The sequence below is a fragment of the Blennius ocellaris genome, assembly GCF_963422515.1.
Source record: "Blennius ocellaris genome assembly, chromosome: 5".
NCBI classification, from domain to species: Eukaryota; Metazoa; Chordata; class Actinopteri; order Blenniiformes; family Blenniidae; genus Blennius; species Blennius ocellaris.
The window spans coordinates 14,317,963-14,339,187 of NC_137654.1; the positions used below are offsets into that span (position 1 = coordinate 14,317,963).

General features: G+C 42.7%; 1 protein-coding gene across 1 annotated transcript; it reads left to right on the plus strand.

Annotated features, from left to right (window-relative positions):
- Window positions 1–14,030: 14,030 nt before the first annotated feature.
- On the plus strand, window positions 14,031–20,734 carry arhgef19 (Rho guanine nucleotide exchange factor (GEF) 19; the record flags this gene model as incomplete). The annotated part of the gene is made up of 15 exons (XM_080496026.1): window positions 14,031–14,709; window positions 14,802–15,293; window positions 16,455–16,587; window positions 16,680–16,765; window positions 16,865–17,121; window positions 17,628–17,788; window positions 17,880–18,032; window positions 18,364–18,493; window positions 18,717–18,791; window positions 18,887–18,976; window positions 19,080–19,243; window positions 19,955–20,113; window positions 20,196–20,275; window positions 20,366–20,470; window positions 20,586–20,734. 15 exons carry the CDS (start codon window positions 14,031–14,033, stop codon window positions 20,732–20,734), a joined length of 2,913 nt encoding a protein of 970 aa, XP_080352152.1.
- Window positions 20,735–21,225: the final 491 nt, after the last annotated feature.

The following is a 21,225-nucleotide window of genomic DNA, read 5'->3' on the forward strand; positions in this document are numbered from 1 at the left end:
AGTTAACAATGGATTGAATGTAAAGTACAGCTTGAACGTTTCACCAGTCCATCACATAGCAAACACAGACACAACCAAATACACATTCACACCTACGGGCAATTTTAGAGTCGCATATTAGCACTAAATGGATGTTTTTGCACTGAGGGTGAAAAGCAGACGACCTGGAGAACATGCAAAGAAAAGACCTCCAATTCCAACTCCAACAGGCATTGTTGCTAGCAGGCAGGAGTCCAACCCACTGCAAGTGAAAGTTAAGGTATCTGTAGCTTAGATGATGATGCCAGGGTTTCAAGTCATCGTTCAGTAATCCATCACAGCGTTGCCATGGGTCCCTCCCTTCACTGAGACAAAACTGGGTACAATTTCAAACCTTTGCATGTTGAGTTTGTATGTTCTCACTGTGCCTGTATAGGTTTGCCGCAGGTTATTTAGAAACCTTCTTAGCTCAATTAATAACTTTCAAATTGGCTGTTCCCATGTGTGTCCATGAATTTCTTATTAGTTGCATCTAATGCTGTATATTTAATGCACATTTGTTACATTTTACAGTAGAGTATGATAGGTAGTTATTTCAAATTTTCTATCAAACGGACGTGTTTGTTGGATAATATCACCTTTATCTGTATGTACTGTTAGAAATAGGACACGTTGTCTGCTTTGCTATAGATGTACACAATACTTTAGCGTTTTTGGCCCACTTATATGTATGTCAATATTGATCACTAAAACTGGACTTAATTGGATGAAATGCCATTTTCCACTTCAGAATTCGATTCTTGTCTCGCTGTGTGACGCCAACATATTTCTGTTCCGTGAGAATAGTGACACAGAAGGAAAATCACAGTCAACTTTGAAGGTTTTACTGACCTATTTTCCCCTCAAACTAAATTAGGGACAATTAGACGTCCGCCACCGCTGAATTAACCGCAGTGTGGGGGTAACCCAGATCTCCCCAGTGCAACCACCCAGCTTCATTCTTTTCATGTGTGATTAGTGAATATGGGGGCTTCAGCAGCAAGCAGGGAGGCGATGAGAGAGTTCCAGCACGCCTTCGCAACTTCTTTCTGTCACCATCTTGCAGCCTGACATTTGGTGAAAGTGACATGCAGACGTGTTGCACGCTCACAGCTGGAGGCGTTTCAAGAGAAGCTGCACACACAGTGATGCAAATTCTCATTTCTGGAATTCTAGAAATGAAGTTGCACTCACAGTATGGGAGAGTTTTGGATTTACCAAGACAGGCAAACTGTGCATTGTTTCATGCAAGGCTTTGTAGTAAATTGGTGTTAATGCATAAGTTCATTGTTATAGTTGCAACATCATACAACATATACAACTGAGACACTAAATTACTGCCATCATATGAGGCATACTTTTTATAGCACACACTCACACAGACGAGCAACATTTGTCTTTCCAGTTCTGCTCTTTCTTTCCCTTTCTGTTTCAAAGCAGGTGCTGACTGAAGTTGAACACTAAATAACTATTAGAGTTAGAGGAAGGGCAAAAGAGAGGGAGGAGAATAGAAGAAAACAAGTGAGTACTTCCCCAACAGTAGCAGAGTGGGAGAGAGAGGGAGAGAGAGAGGGAGGGGAAAAGAAGCAGGGAGAGCAGAGGAGCTTAGAGAAGGGATCTGCATTGTAAGTAGCTCTGAGAGCAGCAAGTGGTGGCTCTTTTTTTCCTCAACCTGTTTTTGTTTGGGGTTTTTTCTGAGGAGAAAGAAAAGGAGAAGAAACCAGAAGAGGAGCTCTGTTTTTTTTTGTTTTTGTTTTTTTTTCAAACAACAAAAAACTATGTGCTGTGATTTAATGCAAAGAGGAAAAAGAGAATCAGAGTGAGGAGAAAAGGGGAGAGAAGCCGGGAGGAACACAAGGCAGCAATGGATAGCGCAGTGGCTGGGTCTGACCCCGGGATGGCCTGGATTCACACACTGCTGCTGGCCACCGTCCAGCACACACGCTAGGCTGCCAACGCCACAGAGGTACAGTAATAAACGCACAGCAACAATAAAAAGCGCACTGAGCTCTACATGCACACATTCCAGTTTCCTCACAACACCTGTTTATTGCTGGATTTTTCCTGGAAATGAAAGATGAGCTGGGTCTTCCTCAAACTGCAGGTTGTGTTTTGTGAGGTGCACTTGGAGAAAGGAGTATTGTGCAACTCATCAGGTGCATTGCTCTTATGTGACAGCACCTATGCTCTGAAGACAAAGGTAGATATTGTGTCTGTCTGAGATTCGGGATGAGTAGATAGATTGTCAGGAATGTGTTGGTCACGATGGTGCGTTGTCGTATACTAACAAGGCCCACCATTTAAACAGAGCCTTCAGACTTACACATGTACGTTAAAGTGTAAAAATGCTGAATTTGCGAGTTTCACCATTGTTTTCACTTTGCTGCAAGACGAAAGCTGCACAAAGCCGCTCACTCAACTCGATCAGATGCGTGACCTCTGCCAGTAAGATTCTTAGCTCCTCTGTTCATTTATTCTCTCACAAGGAGTAGATTTGTGCATCAGTAATGGTTGGAGCAGCTCCCCAGCCGGTGCAGAGAGAGGTGAGCCTCGAACGTGATGGTTACAGTGCAGCAATGAGTTGTTTCACAGCAGGGCAGGTAAGTGCATGTCTGGAATATGCTGGATGAGGGGTTGTTAAGAACTGTACTCGACTGAAACTTGGCGCCTCTGCTCACACACTTTCAACCTTCCTCTATTGGATATTTCAGAATTCAGACTCCTCCGGGTGGCTTCAGGCAATGAGAAAGCCACAGGGCTGTTAGGAACATACGTGGCCTGGGTGTGCTTCTACACGTGTGATTGCACTTACTGGTTAATACCTTCACGTTTTGATTTATTAACTCATTCAGTGCTTGCCACTAGGTTCTAACATCTCTCCCTCACAGCGATATTCACCAGCCAGCTTGTAGTTCATATCTTCATAAAAGCTGGGGGTTAATCATCACATTACCCTCATCCTAATTCATTCTCAGACGTCTTTTAAAGGCCACCCTTGAGAGGGTGAGCTGAGGTGATGGCTGGCTCCTGGTCTGCTGTCCTGATGACTAAGTGTATGGTCATATGAGCTGACTGCTGCTGCCTTGTGAGCATAAAGTGTCTGCAGGTAGATGTTTTGGCTAGAGCATAGACTGGTTTGGGAGTTTTCAGATTCCTATTTACTACGATATCCTGGCTTGAGCACGCCATCTGCACGTTAGGTAAACATGTACCAGCGCAAAAGTGTAAATCAGAACCTTGAACTGTTTTACTGCGCTTTATAACACCTTGGAGATCCGCTGTGTGATGGCAGACCTGATAACATTTTCTTTTCTTGCTGAAAAATCACGACTTACGGCGGGAAAAAGTCCGATGCTTGAGTTGTTTCAGTTGGGAATGAATTCCTTGACTGTAACCGTCGATCCAGTTTCACACTTTGCATCTATAAATTAGCCCAGTACTGGAGCCTTCCCTCTTTCCACTTCCTCTTTCCACCCCTCCCCAAACATATGTCTCGAAAGCACCTGCCCATCGCCTGCAACTCAGACTGTGTGTGTGTGTGTGTGTGTGTGTGTGTGTGTGTGTGTGTGTGTGTGTGTGTGTGTGTGTGTGTGTGTGTGTGTGTGTGTGTGTGTGTGTGTGTGTGTGTGTGTGTGTGTGTGTGTGTGTGTGTGTGTGTGTGTGTGCGCTCTCTCACACAATCAGCTTCTGCCCTGAACATAACTACTTTTGCTCTTTACCTTAAAACTCGTCTAAAGAAATTAGGCATAATTGGCTGAAAGCAACCCGTCATTTCGATGTGAATGACTCCCACATCCTGAAGAGACTCACTTTTTTTTTTTCTTCACTTTTGGCTTGTGGCCTGAATAGCAGGAGCTTTAATAGCCCATAATATCAGCCTTGGCTCCTGCACGTGTATAGTTGAGTTTCTTTGTTTGGCTTAGTGGTCAATTTCAGAGGAATGAGCGAGCCGAGTCATCCGGGGAATGTGGAAATGTGTGTCGGAGGGTCTCATCTAGGGGTAAGGCGCCTCCAAGGTTGCACATGAACATGTCTTCAAGCCTGGACTGTGAAAGAGACCACCTACCGAGTCTAAAGCTTTTGAGTGCAGTTAATAATAATATTGTAATACGGTGGATTTGATTTGTTAACCTAAAAGTTTATTTTCTGAGACAGTTAGACAGGTTCGGCCCCATTGGAAGCATACATCTTTCACTTTTTAGGCAATGGTGCACAACCTCTGTCAGAGAATATTTGGTCCTGAAGGTTAAAGCAGACAGAATTGAGAAATTTGAGCCCCGGGACAATATGTGCTGAGTCCTGACTGCACACCTGTCAGGTACTGTAGCCCTCAGGTTAATTCACATTGTGACTTCGACAATATTTGCCAGTGTGTGTGTGTGAGCATGTGTGTGTTTGTACCTTGACTTGGGAGGTCAGACTTCTTCATTGAACTGTTTGTTTTCTGTGCAGCTTTAGAAAAAAAAAAAAAAACTTAAACCAGGTGTTGCTCATGATCCACAGCAGCAAGGCGCTCTGTTCTTACTTGATTCCTCGAGGCCAACACTCTCTCAGTATGTTGAGTTGTGTTTTGAACTACCTCAAAGTTTCAGCTCTCCTTTTGAAGAAGAATCACGGCTTCGCCACCGGTTGGTCATCTGACGATCTGGTGTCTTCCACTTTTACCAGATCACGTTTCAAAACAAAGTATGGCTTGTCCATACTTGTCCAGATAATGAAAGTAAGAAGTGGGGTGGAGTAGGGATGGTGGAGAGCTGCTGGGGGAGTGAGAAAAATAAAATGGAGCAGAGAAAACAGTGAAGGAAGGGAGCGCAAGCAAACACGAGAGCAGATGAATGTAAGGGATGCATCAGCAATTTGATGCAAAGTAGGTCAGCCTCATGGGAGCTCAGTGGCAAAGGATCAGATTGGAATCAAAGTGCTCTGATTGACAGTTTGAGTACAACAAACTCTGTCTCATCCTTTCCAACAGATTTCAGCTACTGGGGAGCCTCTTGTACTGAAACATTTAAAGGATGTGTTGGTGGCATTGCAGAGTTTGTGAGTGTCAACAAAGCCACTCGTAGACCAAAGTCCACAATGCCGAATATGGGCGGAGTCAAGGCAAACACAGACTGCGACACACAATTTGGAGTCACTAATGAAACTCATATTTGCCTTTGTGGAATACACCCTCAAGTACATAGATAAAACCCACACATGGACAGGGAGAACATGCAAACTCCACATAGAAACCAGCATCATTCCACCTGTCCTCACTGTGAGGCAGGAGTGTTGACCACTACACCACGCGTAACATGAGGAATTCTAATATAGTTGATCTATGTTAAATGCATTTTCGGTCAAAATAATAAATACATGTTCAAAATATTCAGTTCAAGCCAAAATGTTATTTTAGTTCATTAGGGAGATTTGGATTATAGCCTTAAATTTATTGGAGCCAGGTTTTTTTTTTTTTTGCAACAATTCATTTAAAAAACTTTTCAAATGCATAAAGTCGAAACATGCCCACCATATTTAACAAAGATGAATTCCTGATCTTGAGGTTTTATCTTTTTCTATGTTCAAGTAACCCGCCAAAACATTTTCAATCTGCCCTCGTTTCTTAATCTCATTCTGCACACTGATCACCGTTGTCTGTCAGAACGTACCGATTATGAGATTTTGTGGATTTACTACTCGTTAGATCCTTGGCCCTCCATCGGTCTTGATCGCTTTTGCGACTTACGATGAAGCACCATAATTAGATCCAGTTATTTCCATAAGTTCTCTCAAAAGCTCCTTTGTGTCTTTTACTATCCGAGCTGTGTGTCTCCAGCGCAGCAGCCCTTCTGATTGTACACTGACGTTTGAGGCGTTCGGGGAAAAGGGGGGGGGGGGGGTCAAAGGTCGACAAGTCTTGGTGTTTACGCGTGAGATGGCCGCCATTTTTTCAGGCTTTCAAATGAGACATTGCTGTTTGTCTGTTTCTGTCAGCAGGGAATCACTCCGGGTCAGACCAGGTCAGGAGAAGCCTCGCTACGTCTTGTCGCTTTCAATCCGATAGTTTCTCTCGCTCACAAACTCACATTAAGGTGTACCATCAGCGGGTCATAGCTTTGTGCGACTGTAAGCCGTGTTGTCAGCACGCGCCTCCATAGAGTCCCCGAAGGTCGTGGGTGAGTTGCCTGAGGCTTCAGAGGAGGATTAGAAAGACCCACACTGTGTGTAAACATTTGGGTAACCCCCACCTAAACCACCCCCCCCCTCTCTGTAGCCTCTGGGGTGCTCACCTGTCTCACTGGGTGGAGGCTGGTGGAGCGAATACCAAGAAACTCCCTGACCTAAATTCACTCAGTCATTCTCACTCTACTGAGGTGTCTGATCATGTGAAGAAGAAAAAAAACCCAAAACACATTAGTTCATCATCTCCACACCTGGTAGGAGAGGTTTGTTTTGATTGAGAGATTAAAAGGAAACTCGTTAAAATAGTGGGAAGACACTGCCTGGCGTTGCATGCAGGCGTTTGCAGTGGTGCATAAAATAAAATATCGAGTCATGTGGGCTGGGGGGGTGGAGGGTGAGGGGGGATTCCACGTGAAATATCCAAAAGACATCTGGACATATTTGAAGCCAAGTTCACGAAGTCTGATCAGTATCTCGACGCTAATAGAAACGGTCCCAGAGACGAGTTTCACAGGACACAGAGAGTCTGCCGGAGCGGTTTTCCCAGAAGTGACACTGAGTGATGTCATGTCTTGTCTCAGCAGACAATGCTGGGCTCTTTATTCCACCGCCGGGCAATTAGTGGTCTGATGTGACCGAGTTAAACTGCGAGCTCACACACACACATGAGCTGGTCACACCACACCGTTAGGACACTCCAGTCTGTCTGACCAAACATACAGACTGGAGCTGCACTCATGGAGAGACGGAGCGTGTTTCAAAAAGACACGGCTCCTTTTTCCAAGAAGGCCCTTCAGTGTGGTTTGATAATGTGGTAGGATTCTCTTAGCATGTAGAATGTCTTCAGTGACATGTTGTGGACCTTTAACTACGAGCAGTAACCACTGCAAAGCAAAGTGCACAATGACAAGTTGCTGGATAGAACTGTAATTAAGGTTACGATTCTGTGCCAACTTTTCAGTGTCAGTATTTTTCATCTCCATTCTGGTCTCCTTGAAAACAAATGAAAAAATATATCCTTCAATAAAACATAGGTTTTTGTATTTTACTGATTGATTTAACATTTTTCTCAGCTATAAAGTAGTGTCAACTATTTGATTTGATTGATTTTATTGTTGTTGTAATAACTCAATTCCTTCCTTCTATAGTACAGAGCACTTTAATCATTCAGACGGCTACAAAAATCCTTCATCAGTCCCAAGGAGCAAATTGTGATTAATCACTTATAACTACCAAGTTATACAGTACTTTCTAATCATATTTTGCAAAAAATACTCTCGTTACAATGTTGTTTGTATTAAATGGTCTTCAAGTGTGGTTAGAAAACTTTATTCCTCATAACAAGCTGAACCAATAATATGTTTAATTTTGGAAATTGGCTCATAGGCCAGAAACAATAAGCAGAGGGGCTGCATGTTGCCCCCAGTGTACCAGTGTCACTATAGTATCGGCAAAACATTGAGGCGTCACATTTGTGTTTATTCACATCAAGTTTTTTACTGCTGTGATGCAGAATTTGATGATTTTTAATTTATGCCCTGTTGCTGATAAGGAGTAGAGTCACGATAAATCTGCAATTCAGCAAGAAAAGGATCCTGAGAAGAAAACAGGAAAAGAAAATGAATTATTTGAGGAAAACATCCAAATAAATGACGGTGGTTGTAAAGTGGCCAATCTTCATTCATGAAGAAAATGAACTGAACTGATTTGTGAGATGCTTTTGACCTGGACAATCAAGAATATGTGTGAACAAATACATGACCAGTTCTTTGTGTTGTTGATGTAGAAAATCGCATGAGGTTAAGTTAATCTAGAAGGTCGAAAACTGTCCATCCGAAAGGTTTTTCTCATCTTTTCTGTGCTTTGTGTTTGAGCTTTTAGCCACATGGCTGCAGTGCATTTGATGGCTGCTGTTGTTATAATTTGTCTTAGCACTGGTTCCATTACCACCTCTCATGCACATTTATTGTCATTCCTTCAATGATATGTTTATTTATTCCTTTTTTCACATGTATTTCAAGTTTAAGACAATGTGGTATAATTGCACTTTCTTCATGTATGCTCAAAGATTAGATTTTTTTGACACTTCAGAATGAGAGGAGGTTTTTTGTCTGTAAAGCTGAACTGTGTAATATCAAGCCACATTCACTGTGTAGAAGAAAGCTGAGATAGTTAATAGTGAATGACTGACCTATTCACGGGAAATATTTGTACAGATCTCATCATTGAGGACAAATTAGAGTTTGGTGTAAAATCGATGAAATGAGACATCTGAAAAGTGATGTAAGACTTTCTTTTAAAAGCTTGGCGTATCATTTTTTTTTTAGAATATAAGTAAAATATAAGTTAAAATAAGTACCACAAAGTGCAATTAATACACCTAGTCACTTTCCATTCCTGAATATATATACCCTCAGGTTTCCATTCTTTAAGTAGAAGTATGGGTACATATCTTAAATAAAGAAACGTTGGTTAAAGTAAAATAAAAAAGTTGAATTCCTTAATTTAATTTAATGTTTGAAAAATTACATGTTCTGAATGTAGAAATGAAATAAAGCTATCTTTGGGTTATTGTATTTTTATTGCAATACAATATTTCATTTGTATAATACATTTGTTATCCATCCATCAATCTACCGTTTCATCATTGACTCTGTACAAAGGCAGAACTCGCCCTGGACATGTTGTAGACACACTCAGGTTCTTACCCTCGGGCAGTTTAAAATCATTAGTTAACTTCAAGTGTGTGTTTTTGGACTGTGGGTGGCGTGTCTCAAGAACACAAAAAGAAAATGCACACTTCCCATTAAAAAGCCCGAACCTGGAGAGGAACTGTGGAGATTTTTGCTCTGAGCTGAGAGAGCGAACCACTCCAACTCTGTGTAACGTCTGAGGGATCAATATGTTGAGTTCCAGCATCACTACTACGTCAAATGTTGTAGAAGAGCAGGTTCAAGATGTTGACAGGAGCCAAACCGTCAAGTTTCTATTAGAGCATGAGCAGCTTGATTTTCTTTTTTTTATTCTTAGTTCTGGTGAGAATAGGGATTTCTTGAGTAGCTTCAGTGTGTTTGAAGTTAAAAATCAAAGAACTTTGTCAACTTCTCACACAAATGTTTTCTCTCAATGCTACCGTGGGGACTGGCGCTCAATCACAGTACTGTTACTGTCGCACTCTCAAACACGATAAAGGGAAGCACAATTGAAACGTATGTCTTCACCTTTGTAAACCGTACGCAGCCTCAGCTATGAATCTGTCTGTTCTAACAACTTCATGTCCCCGCTGGCAAACAATCAAACGAACTTTAATTATGAGATTACACAACATTTGGCTCTGTCAAGTAACTTAATCAGCAATGGATTTATGCACATATTTATGTGATACACGCCATTAAAGGATTATTCTGAGGCCTTCAAAATAGAAAATATCACTATTAAAAATGCTCCTCATATGGCTGCCTGCATTAAAGGCATGCCACGGTGCCATTCATTACCTTCTGTACGCAGACATGCCGTCTTAGAGCAGCCTAGTGAAATTACAGGGGGGGAGACTGGCAACAAAGTCCATAACAGTCACAAATAACACCCTGCTATGACAAGGGAAATTACACGTCTCTGGAATTGAAATCTTAATAGCGTGATATAATCGTATCTGTATGAGGAATGCGCAGCAAGGGTAGTCGGACGCTTTCATGTTGTGATAAATGTGGTAGTTGAGGCTTACCGTGAGTTTTTGGGATCTTTGAGTTTTCTGTGTCAAATGAGACGATAACAAAGCAAACAGGGTGTTGATTTATGATGTCTTAACTGTCGAGTGAGGATTATGTGAATATTCATTCATCGGGACAGTAACATGATCATGGAACTGAGATGTAGCAGGAATGCAAGGCTCATTCTGCCTGTGGATTTAAGACGCGTCCAAATCCACTTTCGATAATTTAGGATAATCTGGGTGCAAAGTGGGGCCCCGAGGTTCAGAGGGGTTACACTGAGTCTCTTAATTAATCATAGCTGTGTTTTGGGTGTAACGTGAAATAAATCAGAGGTTCATCTCTAATTTGAAAACAAAGTGCTCTTGGACAGATTGGAGCTATAATAGTGGATCTGTATTGTAAGCTGTGTGTGTGTGTGTGTGTGTGTGTGTGTGTGTGTGTGTGTGTGTGTGTGTGTGTGTGTGTGTGTGTGTGTGTGTGTGTGTGTGTGTGTGTGTGTGTGTGTGTGTGTGTGTGTGTGTGCTGTACACGCTGTGCAAACCTGGAACTACGACAAAGTACAGTCCCACTTTACATACATGTGGTGCGTTGGCGAGTGGGAGTTTCCCTGCATGCTCTCATCAAAATGACTAATTACCACAGTTTAAATATGTTATGGGCATTGCAGACATTGCTGTTAAAGTCTGTTTGTGTACTGTTCAGGATTCTGCAAGTTATAACCCCGTAAGTGTGACTGTTACTGTCGAAAGTAACGTTCTCAGTAAGTGTTGATTGTCTGGGTGTGATGATAATGGGCATGACTTCTGGGGTTGTGTGGTGTATGATACAGGTTTCTCTATTAAACTGAGTGCCATGACCGTGTAAGTGTAAATATCATGCATCTATGTGTATGTTGCTGTTATTAATCCTACATTTCTCCGACTTCCAAAACTGTGACATTTGACCTCATTTAAAAATATTTGCTGGCTACTGATGTTCAGCTGTGCATCCTTCCACCTCCTCCACATTGTCCAGGTTGTGTTAATTTAGTACGACTATACAAATCACCTTTTCACCATTCCTGGCCATCAGCTCATAATGCACACTTGTTGTGTGTGAATGCACACCTATGCTCAGAATAAAAGAAAAAGTGTGGGGCACAGACAGTCAAGTAGGACATAGCACAAGTTTTTCTTAGTTTATTGCACCGTTGTTGTCTCCCCTCCAGATAGCCACCAATTGTGCTAACCACCTGTGCTTTTAACAGCACCCATACCTATGAGTGCTTTGAAGGTTTTGCAAAGGAAATTGGCAAATGTGTTGTTTTGAAAGTAATAAAGGCATCTATGTTTCATTTACCACCGTCTATAGACAGGGGTAAGTCAAGTTTAGTTAATGCTGCACATACAGCAGATTTTCTGTGTAATCAGCCAGTAATCACATGCAGACACCATTAAGCTTGTGTCATTGTTCAGAATGGGTCTGGATGTGTTTATATGGCTCAGTGGCTGCACTATATGAGTGGATCAGTATAAGCAGTTCCCACACCCTCTCAGGTGTCCTGTGCTCAGGGCAGCCAGCCCCAGGAACACACATAAAGGCTTCCTTTGTCTCCTTCGGGGAACAGGTAACCATTTGTGAATGCACTGCCGTGTATGTGTGTGCGCGCGTGCACATGCGTGTGCATTCAAACGTGTGTGTAAGTGAGCAACAGAGAGAGATACGATTGACCGGCCTGCCTACCTGTGTAGCATGAGCAGGTGTCTCTTTTCAGCAGTCTCATATTCACAGCACACTGCACATGTGTGCTGCATAGAGGAGGTAAACTATGATTCTCCACGCAAACAAACAGCATTCCGGACAAAGGGGTACATTCAGGAGAAGCATTCATTTAGACTTTTGTCCTCCGAAAGGCTGCAATCTGGGTGTAAATTACAGCTGTGCAGTCTTATGTGTGGCCCTTAACTGTAATGTAAACTATATGTATGCAAGATAGATTTACAGCATATCAATATGATAATTTAACTCAAAATTAAAACAAAAAATGCATGGATTTTTGGAGGGTACAATTAGTGGCTGCAAGGAGCTTGCAGTGTTTGTGTTGAGATAAAAGTTAACAGTTAACATCCAACCTTCTCTGTTGCCCGAAATTACACACTGTACAGTAATTATGTATTGAGAGAGAGTAGGGGTTTGCAGTGAAAAAATAGCAAACCGCAGCATACCAAAAACACACTAGATCACCAACAAAAATCACTTCTAAGTACAGTGCTGGTAGATAATGGGTATTATTCTACAGAGCAGACCTTCTTTGCTATTCCCTCGATTTCTCTCTTGATTAATCATAATCTAATGTGATAAACAATTGAAGAAAAAAATATAACTGTTTGATTTGTTTGTTAATCATACTCTATAGGAAACAACGTTGTGTATGTCGCACTGAAAGTCTGCCCTGCACCTTTTACCAGGTGTTTAAGCCAGAAGTGGAGGATTACCTGTTCAGGAAGCAGGAGAGTAAGCAGAGCTCTGCTCTCCTGTTGTTTTAGCACCCTGTCACAAGAGCACACTTTACGGTTTCACTGCTCGATTTTAACACACACACACACACACACACACGCACGCACGCACGCACGCACGCACGCACGCACGCACACACACACACACACACACACACTGTAAATGTTCAATCACAAGATGTGCCTGCTGGCAGATCCACGAAGGCTTAAAACCAGAGTGACAAATGAGTGTAGATCTCAGGTGAAAGGAAAGAGCGTCGTGGACGGGCTTCCTTCCTCTTCCCTCTGTCTGTTCCTCTGTTGTGGTATTCTGTGTGTGCGTGTGCGTGCATGCGCATGTGCGTGCGTTAACTACAGGGCATGAGTGCTGTGTGTCGAGAGGTCTTTAATTACAGCAGGAAGACACAGCTCAGGAGGCAAACTCACCGAGGCCAGTTTGTATGTATATATGTGCATGTGTGTGAAGCGCGTCAGCGACTGTTGAACATCCTGCACGCATCAATAGTTTAAAGGCCCGTCTCTCTACGTCCAGGAGAATCTCTCTGATGTGTGTCTGTGGTCAGTTCTGTGGTGCCAGTCTTCATAAGCCTCCAAAACGAAAAGAAAGCCACTTAAGAAGGTCATTCCGTCAGCAAATTATCATACACAGACTGTTTGAACGGTCTATTAATCTTACATAACACTAACTGCTGTTCATTAAAAGTGATTAACTGGAACACTTGATCGGGTCTGAGGAATCTCTCGTGACTTGAAGCCAAACTCAGGAGTGCCCAGACAACCGTATTAAATAGCAAAATAAGCTCTTTTTTTCCCCAATTATTCTTTTGTTGTTGTTATTAGCTCAGTCTCATAACAGATGGTTGTATTATATCTACAGAATAATAACTTACACGTCCATTCAGCATTTTGCTCCGTGAGCCAGAATCGACCCGATGACCGCTGAACACTGAGCTTGTTATGAAGATGACAACAGACATGTTGTGATGCTTTGCTCTGTGGTCAGAATTTAGAATTCTGACCTGGACTCCAGACTAACTGCATTGTGACTCTCATAAATACATCCACTAGAGGTTGTGTAAAAATATGGTCTTGCTTCAGTGACTGCTGTCGTTCCTGCCATATTCCATAAATGGGAGTGACGAAAAAAACAGAAACTGAACAGATGTTTGAATTTAAATGCAGTCAATAGAATATGTATAGAAAACGTTTTTGAAACCTAGTCATTGCTATCGCTGATTTACAAGTCAGAATATTGATCATTAACTGTTTTTTTTCTGTGTTAAACCCCAAACATAGATGGTTTATTATTGAAGTTATCATTTTAAGTGTCTTATTTCTTAATTCTTTTTTTTAAGTCCGGTACTATTATACTAACATGTTTTCATTAGTGTGTAATCACCTGATATCTCCGAGCTGTCACCTTGAAAATGCACCTCCACTATCATGTAGGCAAGAACAGCATCTGATTTGATTCAGTTTTGTTTATAGCAATAACCCTACTATTAAAACATGTCTTCATGCACAAGAATTGCAACACAATAAGAGAAAACTCTTTTGACTCTTTATACCGCGTAAAGTTTCCTGAACCTTTTTTTTTCTCTCTTCTCTCCTCTTGCAGCTCCCATGTGCCCACTCAGCCATGCTCCCTGGGTATGGACTCTCACCTTTTCCTGATTTCCAGCCCCACCTTCACGCATTTCGCTGCCGAGGAGACAGTCCCAGCATGTGGATCCAGGGCTCAGGAGAGTCCCCGGGTCTGAGCGAGGTCCAGGAGGACCGGGCTCTCCTCCACCCGTGCCACCACAAGCACGTTGCTGTGTGCCAGCAGGAAACTTTAGCATTCATTGAGCTACAACCACCAGTGACTCCCAAACTAAACGGTTTTGGCTCTCCGAGGCCGACTGGTGTCCCAGACGCACAATGCACAACACACTCTCTGCCTCTGAACGGCATCAGGTGCAGGCTAAATGAACTGAACGACTTGCAGAGCAGCTGCAACAGGACGGACGGCGAACATGAAACACATTTGAACTCCCCTGCGCACAGTGCTGGTGACTGTGAGCTCGAATTCCAAAATGGCATCAGGACGTCTTTCCAGGAGCAGGCGCAAAGACCGCGCACGGTCACAACTGTATGCCGTCCTCTCCATGCAGCTCTTAGCCTCCCTCTGTCTCTGCCTCTGTCCTCTCTGTACACAAACAGAGACTCCTGGGAGTCTCAGTTACCTTCCTCGCCTGAATGTCCCGGGTTTCAGGGCCCAGACTCCTGCCAGCCTCAGAGGAGAACGTCACAAGGTTCACTGAAAGAAAAGTCCATCCGTAAGTATACAGCTGTTCTTTCTGTCGATTAGGTTGGGTTTGAGGAAAGTTGGAAACCTTTACAAGGCATCTTCTTAATCTGTTATCCCCAGGAAGAAAGATGCAGGTTTATTCCCCAGACAGCCCGAGTGATGAATCACTCAGCAGCCCCATCCTGGACGCAGACTACATCTTCCCTGGACCTTTTGCATCCTTCTTGGAGGAAGACCTCAGTGGATTATCTTCTTTAGAGGCCATTTCAAGTAGTTCATCCATAGAGGATGCTTCCCATCTCCCAAATCTCAGCCAGGACGACCTCTTTGACTTACCTACAGAACCTCTGCATATCATAGAGGACTCAATACCAGGAGTAGGGGTGGAAGGTGGGAGCATGGACTCGTCAATCGCCTCTGGAGGGGTCTTCTGGCCTCGCGCTCGTCAGGGAGACCAAGAACGACGGCGTTTCTCGGCCTCGGAGCTGATATCCAGACTGCAGCTGTCTCAGAGGAAGAGCTCGTTCACACTGAAGCTGGGGAAGTCGCTGTCTGCTCGTGTCGCCTCCAGAGACAGACAGAGCTCCAGCAGCATCATCCCCAACGCCGACTGTGAGTAGGCAGGAGAAGATAAACAACTCTGGGTCGTCGTCCACATCAGTGGGACACATTTAAAGAAAATTAACCAGCATGAAATGTTTATTCCTCATGCTTGCTTTTGTAATGATCCTCTATCAGAACTGATTTGGGAACAACTTAATAGATGATGAACTTAATTTCTGCACTCTCCTAACCATTCATGAAAAACCTGATGTCCTGCATTGAAGCACAAGCATTTGTTAAGTTTCTTGATAACATGCTTAAGTTTCATTTCTCTCCCACCTGTGGAACTGAATCAGTTGAAACATACTCCCTTGAATATTTGTTCATTAATCTAATTGGACAGTATTTGTTGCACTTAGTGAGACCATTTTCTGAAAATTATGTCGTTTCTGCAGTTGCTTCAGGGTAAACAGAAGTCCACTAAATTACTTTTTTTCTAAGCACATTACGATGTTTGTGCGCCACCGTCGAAAGTGAGGAGACTGCAGGAATATCTGCAGTTAACAATCATACTGTACTGTAATGCTATATCTTCCCATCTGGTGTGTTTTGAGCCACTATAGCATCCGGTCTGTCCTCATTCTACCATGAGAAAAAGATTTTCAATATGTGACAACTGAGGACAGATTGGACGCTCCAGCTACTCGCTGCCACTATTCAACAGCTCATTAACTAAATATTATTTACTGATGTACATGTAGAACAGTATAGGAATATGGGCTTAAATGTAGGACTTTTTTTTATCCTGCTATGACAAATGGACTTAGTACACTGAAAACAGAATAACCCAACAGTTTATATTCCTGATGAATAAAAGGGGTAAGAAAATGTAAGAAATAACTACATTTTAAGGTTTTTTCTTAAATTTATGTATCACTTTAAATTATCTGGTATTAAAGCCACAGATTTCTTCATAAGATCTTCTTTTCCTGTTCATTCAGAAAGACAGCCAGCCTATCGTGAAATTACTGTTCCTAGTAGCGAATGCGAAATGTCTTCCAGTGAAGCCCCACAATTTGAAAAAAAAAAAAAAAAAACCCAACCTTTACAGTCATCAAGGAGCCTCTTGCAGAAGCGTTGTTCAAACTGAGAGCATCAGATCACCCATCTGTAGTCCACACACACTCGCACAACTCTGACCTGGCTCATCATCTGCTTTTTACTCTTCAGGTAAGTCCAACCCCAGGCACCGCAGCTCCGGAGGCTCTGGAGACAGCGGTCCTCACAGTCCTGTAGCACCAGCTCCTCCACCGCCCAGCAGTGACAATGGGATGCCTTTGCATCGGTGGAGTACTAAACTTGGGTGAATAGTCGCTGATAGAAGAAAAATCTTTAAGAACTGTGAGGATTTAAGTCGTCTTTTGATGTCATTTAATTTTTTTTCTCTTCTCTCAGGATGCGAAAGAAATCCCTGGAGGAAGACTTGTCCACACCTCCGTCTGTCCCTGCATCAAATCGGCTGTCACGATTTTTGCCCAGTTGTGAGTTTGAATTACATATTTGTTCATAAATCTTTCCGACTTCTACCGAGAACAATATTCCTTCTTCTTTGTATGATTGTCAGTATTTCTGTGTTGCAGCCATTTTGTACCAGGAATACAGCGACGTGGCCATCAACAGAGAGATCCAGAGGCAGCAAGGGAAAGAGCCAGGCACCGAGGAGGAGGGGCTCAGGGACGAGGGGTCTGACGGGACTCCGTCTCCATCCAATCTCTCTCCATCCAGCTCCTTTCGCTCCTCACGGGGCTCTGCTTTCGCACTGTGGCAGGATATACCTGACGTCCGAACCAGCGGCCAGCTGGACAACTTTAGCAACGAGGAGAGAAAACTCCAGGAAGTGAGTAAGATCCTTACCTGCCTTTTGATTTGAATTTTTACTGTCGGTTTGGAAACAAGAAGGAGAAGAGGGGAGTACTTCACTGTAGACTATACAACTTCTTCACACCTTTATCATACCAGTATTTTTTAGGCTTGGTTCTCCAATGTTTATATTCATTCCAAATGATAAACTTTTTTTTTTTTTTAAAGGGTCAAGATGCACATTATGTATATTTAGTTTTTTAGTGTATTTAATTTCAGGTATGCACCTAATCCTTTTGGATACACTGATCTATCAGATGGCAATTTTTTTGTGTATTTAACTTTAGAAATGTCTTTAATGTTATTTGTCTGTTCAAAATGTTTGTTCAGATAGGAAATAGGCCTATTACTATTTGCCATTTTGTAAGAGCAGCTTAGAATTTCAATTTCCTTTCCAGGTCAATATAGTATCGATCAATGTGTCTCCGACCAACCCGTTGTTTTGTTCACAAAGTCAAAATGCTGCTTTCTTTTGGAGCTCAGGCGAAGTTTGAGCTGGTGACCTCCGAGGCGTCGTACATCCGCAGCCTGACTATTGTGGTGGACCACTTCATGCTGTCTCAGGAGCTGGCGGAGTGTCTTGGCGCTCAGCACAAACAGTGGCTCTTCTCCAAGCTGCCTGAAGTCAAAGACGTCAGTGAGAGGTGATGCTCCTTGTTTACCTCCCCCGGCTCTGTGTTTTCACACCTCAGCTGTCATCTCCCTCTACAAGTGCATTTTGTCTTCACTCCGCAGGTTTCTTCAGGATCTGGAGCACCGGTTGGAGGAAGACATTCTCCGATTTGATGTGTGCGACATCGTCCTGGATCACTGCCCAGCTCTGAGGAGGGTTTATTTACCTTATGTGACCAACCAGGCGTACCAGGAGCAGACATACCAGCGTCTGCTGTGAGTAATTGTTTTCACTGCTTTGACAATATCCCACCTGGAGCAAATCTGCAAATATATGTGTTCAGAGCATCATTCTCTGCACATTCGTGGCCGTATTACATCAAATTTCTTGTGCTCAGTGTCCATAATTGCCTGTGAGCCTCCTGAGGTGTTATTTTACACCTGCATGACTTAACATGCAGATGGTTCACCTCAAGTTAGCTCAACATTTTTCTGTGGGGGTAAAAAAAAAAAAAGAAAGAAGAAAAACAGCCTGTTGGAATTTTCATTTGCTTTCACTGAAAGTCATTAAAATGTTTCTCTAAATGCCCTGGCCTCGTCTTCTCAGGCACGAAAACCCTCGCTTCCCCGGGATACTGGCCCGCTTGGAGGAGGACCCCATCTGCCAAAGACTTCCTCTGACCTCTTTTCTAATCCTCCCGTTCCAGAGGATCACACGGCTTAAAATGCTGGTGGAGGTACACGATCAAACATTCCCTGCAGAAGACATGTTCACACTCGAAACTCGATTATACTCGTTCATGCTTCATTATGCTTAAGTTGAAACGGAGTAAAATTGGGACTTCCTGGACAGCGCTTGTCCCTTTCTTTATTGTTTTTATTCTTCTTTTTTTTAACAAACGCGATTTGACAGAAGTGTTTTCTCTTCAGTGTGTTTTCAAAATGGCCTTTGTTTTACAGAATATCCTAAAAAGAACAGCGCCAGGCTCCCGAGATGAGGACACTGCCACAAAAGCTTTCAACGAACTAAAAAAGGTGGTTATTATCGCGCCTCATAGCCAGTTGGACGAGAACCAGCATTGCCACCGGTGAGACACAACAGCAATAATCATACTGGTTTGGTTCCTCAGATCATCAAAGAATGTAACTCCAGTGTGCAGTCGATGAAGAGGATGGAGGAACTCATCCACCTCAACAAGAAAATTCACTTTGAGGGCAAGGTGAAAATTGCGTTTGCAAGGCTTTTTCACATTTTTGTCATTTTCAGTCCAGGTTTTATTGTTTGTGTATTATTTTCACACCCTGTGCTTCCTTTGTTTGTAGATCTTTCCTCTGATCTCTCAGTCCCGCTGGCTGGTGAAACATGGCGAGCTCCTCGAGGTGGACACTCAGATGATAAGTATTTCAGGATCAAAGCTCAAGCTGCCCACCAAGCCAGTGTACCTCCACTTATTCAATGACTGTCTGCTGCTGTCCAGGAGGAAAGAGTGAGTGTTCTTGATCTGATGATGAAAAACCTTGATCCAACAAATGCTATTACAAAACAAAGTGCATCATAATTGTCTATGCTTGTGTTAGAAAAGGATTTCTAAACAGCAAAAACACAAATATGTCATGTTAGAGATATGATTAGTATTTACTCAATTCATAGGTAGGAAGGGGACAAGTCAGCACATCAAATGCTAAAATTGTTATCTGGCATCTGCATACATTGTTTTGACCCAGTTGATCTTAGCGTCACTGTAAATGTATAAAGGTTATGCTTTTGCTGTTGGCTGTGTTGATCTGCTGCCTCTCTGCAGAGATGTTTCCTTGTCAAAAATTCACAATCTTGACAAGCGTGTTTGTCTAGTTATTAATTATATTTTATCAATTATATTTGTGTGGTTCCTTTTTTCCGATATCTTGCCAGCAAGAACTACACAGATTCAATATTTGTTTGAAATAAGTTAAAAAAAAAAAAAAAAAAAGCTTGAGAAAGTGAGAATTATCTATCTTATTTAAAATTGGCAAAGCTTATTTAACAAGAGTAAATATGAAAACTACATGTGGCTTTAACGTGGATTAAAGGACATTGTGTTGAAATCATGGCATGCCGATGATGTGCATTAGGTGGCAGTGTTGAATCATTTACTTTCGGTTAAATATGAATTTGCTACTAATTTGGAGAGTGACGAGATGTGTTTTTTTCTTGACAGTACATGGAAGTTCATGGTGTTTGTACATGCCAAAATAGGAGAGTTGAAAGTGAAGGATCTCAGTCAGAAGCTTCAGGGTATCTCGGGCTTCATCTTCCACCTGCAGCTGTGTGAAGGTCACCAGCTCAAACATCAGATCCTGCTCAAATCCAACACCGAGTGAGTAACATCACGTGTTTTCGCTTCATGTCGGAGCCGCGTGCTTCGGGTGTAACGTGTCGTCCTCGTTGTTTCTGCGAAGGAGTGGGAAGCAGAGATGGATCACCGCCATGTTTCCATCCAATCCACTGGAAGACATCGAGCAGGCCAGTGAAAATGACGGTCAGTGGAGATTCACAGGTGCACTTTAAATGAGTCTGAGGCCTCCTCACCCTCTCATCCATCTTTCTTCTCCCCGTCTTTTGCTCTTAGATATAGCCCAGGTCCAGTGCATCAAAAGCTATCAGGCCCAGGAGCACGACGAGTTAACCCTGGAGAAGGCCGACATTCTTCATGCTAAGACCATCACGAGCGACGGTAAGAATCTGTGGAAGCTCCACTTTCAGATAAAGTGCATTCCAGCTTCAGCTTAAAAGTAGCTGGCATCCATAAAACGTGCTGGACGTGAAAGGGATGTTGTTTTCCCCTCCAGGCTGGGTGGAAGGCATCAGGCTGTCAGACGGGGAGCGGGGCTGGTTCCCCAAAACCTACGTGGAGGAAATCACAAGTCGCAGTGCACGCCTCCGCAACCTCCGAGAAAACATCCGCATCAAATGTGTCACACAGAAACTGAAAGGATAGGAACTGATCAATTATCCTCCGACAAAAGCTGCATTTGTGTTTTTTTTTGTTTTTTTTAAGCTTCTGGATCATTATTAAGCTTTTAAATGGATGTGGGGACTTTGTATAGCATGCAGGTGCTTAAACAGGCCAGCATTTGTTTACTTTTGTATGTTGTTTTTTTTTGCACGGTTACTACACTGTGAGAAAGCTTGTCTCCTTCTCAATGTCCAGTTCAAAAAGGCTTTTATACAATAAGAGTCTCTTAACAAAAGTTCACTTGAGGATATTTTAACAGTTTGGCCACACTGGACTTTCTCAACTTTGGTAGGATGAATGACTTCATGCATGAATCCAACTGTGGAGTTGAGACATGCACCTTCCTCACCACAGGTTGTAAATGTAAACATTTGACCAACAACTTTAATATTTAGGAGAACAGTAGAGTCAGAGCAGCTTTTAGTCTGTCACCTCCAGTTTTCTTCTAGCATTTGTCATGAATTAAAAAAGAC